The following is a 6,288-nucleotide window of genomic DNA, read 5'->3' on the forward strand; positions in this document are numbered from 1 at the left end:
TGTTCTCTATGGATCAGTCAAAACACACCATGAAAAGATGTTACTAACAAAATTTTAACTTTCCAACTAAATTTTAAAATGTATATTGTCCATTATTTTAAATGTTATATTTTATATGTGTGTTTTTAATGTTGAGTGTCGTAGCTTTACAAAAATAATCTCAACGACTAGTAAGTGGTAATGACAATTTGAGATATGTTGTAAATATTTACACTTTCTTCTAATTACAGTGTCTTGAAGAAGGAATAAAAGAATTCCGAAAGCTTGACCAAAAGTCAAAAGAGTGTTTCTATAACATCCCGGCCAAACCTACTAACTGCAGCCCTAATAAAATGTGTTGTTTGTTTATATCGACAGTCAATAATATCCAGTATTTCTTATATATATATATATATATATATATATATATATATATATATATATATATATATACATATTGTTGGAACTTTGATTGATCTCCAACAATTGTTCGGGAGAAAGCTTATTAAATTCCTTTCCCCGTGCGTGTACAGTACCAAATATTTTAGGACCATGGACTGTACAAGAGTTTCCTTCGATATAGATAAGCAGACTTCACGGCGATGGTTCAGTATGTGTTTGGTTTTATAGGGGTTTGTACTTAGAGAAAAATAAGCGTAATTAATCGATACTACACATTTAATAACGAGAAAATATTTACAAAGGCACTATTACTAAATAAAGAGTTCGCTTTAATAAATTGTTCATTTTTATACCGGCGTTTTAGGGGCGCGCGACTATAGAGAAAACTAAATGCACTTTTTCACCGCACTTTTGACAGTCTGTCAAATACAGTCTGTCAAATAAGATAAAATTCAACATTTGTGGAAACGAAAAATAAACTGAAATTAATATAAAATGTTGTTTTTACAACATACTCGCCCCCGTTGAAGCGCTGGCTTTAACACAAATAAACAGATTATATTATGCCAAGAGAGCATGCGGAAGAAAAAATACATTACAATTATCATCTTATACTAACTTAAATTAAATCGTCATTGGGTAGAGGACACAATTTTGTAATAGAGCGCTTGAAGACTCCATCTTTAGTTTTCATCGAGGCAATTCTTACTCTCCCATCTTTTCCGGGAAAGACCTCAATAACTCTTGCTAGTACCCAATGAAGAGAAGGAGTGTTGTCTTCAATCAGCAACACGAGATCGTTAGGTTCTAGGTTTTTATGAGGGAGAAACCATTTAGGGCGATTTTGAAGCCTATTCAAATAGTCGATAGACCATTTTTTCCAAAACACTTGTTGGAGTTTGGACAAACGTTGCCATAAATTCAATCTGTTTTCAGGAATGTGGATCACATCTTTTTCAGGAAAGGACGTAAGAGATTGTCCAATCAAGAAGTGTCCAGGAGTAAGATACGTAAAATCGGAGGGGTCATTTGAAAGGGAACAAAGAGGCCGGGAGTTGAGCACAGCTTCAATTTGACCGAGAACTGTAGCGAATTCTTCGAACGTAAGCTTAACATTGCCAAGGAGCCTACGCATATGATGCTTTGCGCTCTTTATAGCACTTTCCCAAATACCACCATGGTGAGGGGCTCGAGGAACTATAGTTTTCCAGCGAATATGAGATGAGGCCAAAAATTCCTTAATAGAACGAGAGCTTTCCTTTTCCTTGAAAAACTTATAGAGTTCAAACAGCTGGTTGCGAGCACCAAGAAAGTTCGTGGCGTTGTCACTGAATATTGTTTGAGGGAGGCCTCTACGGCTAATAAAGCGTTTTAGAGCGAGAAGAAACGTCTCCGTAGAGAGGCCGGAAACGACTTCAATATGAACAGCTCGAGTCGACAAGCAAACGAAAAGAGCAATATACGATTTTAATAAAGGAGCCTTACGAAGGTTGGAAGACTTTATCTGAAAGGGGCCGCCAAAATCTAATCCGACGTGAGCGAACACTCGAGAGGAGTTTAAACGTTCTTTTGGTAAATCTGCCATGATCTGGGTAGCGGGTTTGGCACGAAACTTAAAACAAACCATACATTGGTGAGTGACCTTCTTGACTTCTCGTAGTCCATTTAAAGGCCAATATTTGAGACGAATTTGTGACAAAGTATTTTGAGGACCTGAGTGACAGAGTCTGATATGTTCTCTGTGGAGGATGAGACGAACTACACGATTTTTTGAGGGGAGGAGAAGAGGGTATCTTTGATCAAAGGTAACGTCTGAGTTTCTGAGGCGACCTCCCACTTGGAGCATTTCATTCTCATCCAAAAAGGGATTTAGGGGTAAAAGACACTTATTAGATAGAGTTTTACCTTTCTTAAGCTCAGAAATCTCACTCGAGAAGTTGGAATACTGAAGCATCTTAATAATCTTAAGTTCAGCGTTTTGAAGTTCGCTGACTTCAAGGGTATTAGTTAACTTGCGAGAAAGCGGTTTAGCATTATTAGCAAATCTAAACATATAGGCTAAAGTTCTTACAAACTTTGAAAAATTGGAGAACCTATCATAAAGTGAGGTGAAGAAATCTATTTGATCATTTCGAGCGTGGAGAATGATTTTCCTTTCTTCAGGCAACTTGAAAGTATACCCCTTTGGGTTATATTTCAATAAATCCAACCAAAGTTGATTTAAAAATGGAGGACCATGAAACCATAAGGACGAATTTATTAATTCAGAGGGTAGCATTCCTCGGGAGAGTATGTCGGCAGGATTCTCTTTGGATCGTACGTGCCTCCAGTGAGCATTAGGAGAATTATCTAAAATTTGTGCAACCCTATTTGCTACAAATTGGGTCCAACGAGAAGGATGTGAACGAAGCCAAGCGAGAACAATTTCTGAATCCGACCACATATTTATAGAGTCTAATTGAGATAACTTTTCTTTAACAATATTAGCAATCTTTGCTGTGAGTTTACTACACAATAGAGCACCCATGAGTTCCAATCTTGGAAGGGTCAAGGGTTTTAACGGAGCAACGCGACTCTTAGATGCTAGAAGGGAACAAGACACCTGTTCTGATTTATAGGTCACACGTAAGTAGATACAAGCTCCATAAGCCTTTAAACTTGCATCTGAGAATGAGTGAATCTCAACACCAGTGATTACTTGACTTAAAAAGAGACATCTAGGTATACTTAAGTCCTTAAAATGAGAGAGACTGCTAATAAAACTTAGCCATTGATGTAACGTATCTGCGTCAATGGTATCGTTCCAACTGATTTTGGAAATCCAAATCTTTTGCATTATGAGCTTAGCGACAACTGTAACGGGATTAATAAGACCTTGAGAATCAAATATTTGGGCAATCATTGACAGTACTTCTCTCTTAGTGTATGAGTTCTTTAGGGTGAAATCTGGAAGAGAGATCAGGATTCCAGCATAAACCTAAAACCTTATTAGAGCAATTATCTGGAGCTATGACATAAGAAGAGTTTGAAGAGAGAGAAGAAATGTTTTTTAGAAACGAGTCCGAGTTAGAACACCATTTATGTAGAGAAATACATGCTGTTCCAAGTAAACTAGTTAATTCCTTGTGAGCTTTGAGGAGAGTTTGCTCATCATTAGCACCGTAGAGAATGTCATCAATATAACAATTATTTTGAAGAGCGTCACTGGCTAGGGGATATTCAGTTTGATGAGTATTTGCCAGTTCCATTAAACAGCGAGTACTCTGAAAACTGGCGCTTTTAGTTCCATATGTAACTGTTTGCAATTCCAGGCACTCAATATCTTTTTCCGGGGAGTCACGCCAAAGTATGTTTAACAGAAAGGTTTGATCAGGATTGATTTTAACCTGTCTGTACATCTTTTGTATATCAGTTGTGAAAACAAAGGAATATAATCGAAAGCGTAGCAAAATATCAAAAAGTTCCGGTTGAAGAGTGGGACCTTTGAGTAGGATATCATTTAACGAGTAACTACTAGAGCTTTTCATCGAACCATCGAAAACAACCCTAAGTTTTGTTGTTAAGGATTCTTCCTTTACTACACAGTGATGCGGGAGAAAATATTTATTTTCTAAATTTTCATTAGTAAGAGAGAGAGGGACTATTCTAGCATGTTCGAGAAAAAGATATTCACTAATGAACGACTTATATTGAGCGTATGTATTTTCATTTTTTAAGAGCCTATTTTCTAAATTAATAAATCTCTTTAAAGCTACTTTAAAAGATTCACCTAATTTTTTATGCGCATTTTCGCAGACAAGTGGTAGGTTTACTTGAAAACGACCCGAAGGTAAAATACGAGTGGTTTTATTAAATATTTGTTCAGCCAATTCCTCATCGGGGGTTAATTTACTAACGTGGGGAACTTCTTCAATTTCGAAAAATTGTTGTATCAATTTATCTAAATTATTCTCTTCGGATTCGGACTGAACAAAGAGAGAAACATTTGACTGAGAAATAGCCAAGTTTGAACTCCGATGAAAGACATGAGGGGGAATAGTACCAAAAATAACATAACCTAAGTGGGTATTCTGAAGAATGGGAAGATTCTTTCCTAAACGAATGAATCCATCAGTCAATAATTCGCTATAGATGTCGCCAGCTAGAAGCAAATCAATTTTACCGGGAACAGAGTACGAGGGATCTGCGAGAGTGAGATTAGGTGGAACATTTATTTTGCTTCTATCTAGGGTAGCTTTAGGAAGCCTACAGGTTATACTATCGAGTACAGCAAAAGAAGTTTTGAAACTTCTATCCTTCACATTATAGGGAAAAAATTCTATGTTAATCATTTGATTTGACATTGAGGTGTTTTCGGATATGGTTGATATCTGTAACTGTTTAAAATAAGGGGTGAGGTTTAACTTCTCAACCAAATCACGAGAAATGAACGAATGTTGACTCCCATTATCTAGGAGCGCCCTGGCATGCATAGGTCTGCCATCTTTAGAATACACTGTCACTAAAGCGGTAGCCAACAATACATCAGCTTTAACTGATAAAGCAGAGAGAGAAGTGGCTGTATGAGAATCTGCAGTATTTTGTACTTCTAAAGGAGGTTTGAACGAACTGGTAGAAGCTTCGTTTTGGGCATGAGCATTATAAGAGGGCGGAGTAGATGTGTAAGCAACACGACTGGAAGAGCCTTGAGAATGTTTGGGAGCTTGAGCGTTGCGATCAATAGAGAAATATTGCCTATTCGTGTTCCTAGAGGAAGAGACATTTTCAGAGGTACTATGCAAGAGCGAGTGATGTCTTTTCTTACATATACTACATGAGCGTGAAGAGTTGCAATCTTGAGAAAAATGTTTATTACCCAAACAATTCCAACAAAGTTTCTTACCTTTTACAAAATTAAATCTTTCCTGTAAAGAGAGACATTTAAAATCATTACACTGATAAATTTTATGAGAATTACTTTTACAACATATACAATTAGTATCCGAAAACGAGTTTGTTTGTAAATTAACTGATGAAAACAAAGATGTTTTTAATTGAGGTTTATTAAATTTTTTATCATTATCAGAAACGTTTAATTTTTCTTGTATATCACATTTTTTCTCGAGAAAACTAAAAAACTGTGAGAGAGTAGGTAAAGCCTTTGAATCTATTTCATACTCAAATGACCTATGCGTCGCGAAATCTAATTTTTGTAAAAATACTTCGATCAATAGTAAATCCCAGTGTTCGATAGGTACAGACATATTTTTAAGAGCAAGTAAAGTTTATTTACAAAGAGTTAAAAATTCTCGTAATGATTTTGCGTTACTTTTAGCTAAAGATGGAGCCTTTAACAATTTTTGGATGTGTAAACTAATCACACGCGATTTATTTTCGTATCTATTCTTAAGCGTGTCCAAAGCGATCCGGAAATTTTCTTCTACAACTTCTATATTTTCTATCAAATGTAAAGGTTCATTTTTTAAGAAAGATTTCAGATATATAAATTTTTGCACATTGTTTAGCTCTACATTATTGATTATTAGCGTTTCAAATAGCTGATAAAACGCGTTCCAATCGGCGAAGTTTCCTGAGAATACCTGCATCGTAATTTCCGGCAACCTAACCTTAGCAGTGGCTACAGTTGGTGGAGTATCGTTTGAGATGAGCGAGTGGGAGGGTAACTTTAAAGCTTCCATCTTATGCTGCAGTCCAGCTAGTGTAGAAAAGTATTTTTCCTCCATCAGTACCCTGTCTTCTGTTTCAGAATCGGTTTCATCGATTTCTTCAATCTGATCCATCACGTCTTCATATTTCAGATAACACGTTTTCAATTCGGTGTGTCTGAGTTGAAACTGGAGACCGTCAGTTTCTGCATCTGCGTTTTCTAGTAACCAGTTCGCTATTCTGGTAATCTTGGCCTTCAGT

General features: G+C 36.4%; 1 protein-coding gene across 1 annotated transcript; it reads right to left on the minus strand.

Annotated features, from left to right (window-relative positions):
• Positions 1-1,000: 1,000 nt before the first annotated feature.
• LOC140452745 (uncharacterized) lies at positions 1,001-3,283 on the minus strand. The gene has a single exon (XM_072547071.1). It carries the CDS (start codon positions 3,281-3,283, stop codon positions 1,001-1,003), a length of 2,283 nt encoding a protein of 760 aa, XP_072403172.1.
• Between the last annotated feature and the right edge of the window lie 3,005 nt (positions 3,284-6,288).

Source organism: Diabrotica undecimpunctata, chromosome 11 (genome assembly GCF_040954645.1).
Source record: "Diabrotica undecimpunctata isolate CICGRU chromosome 11, icDiaUnde3, whole genome shotgun sequence".
Lineage (NCBI taxonomy): Eukaryota > Metazoa > Arthropoda > Insecta > Coleoptera > Chrysomelidae > Diabrotica > Diabrotica undecimpunctata.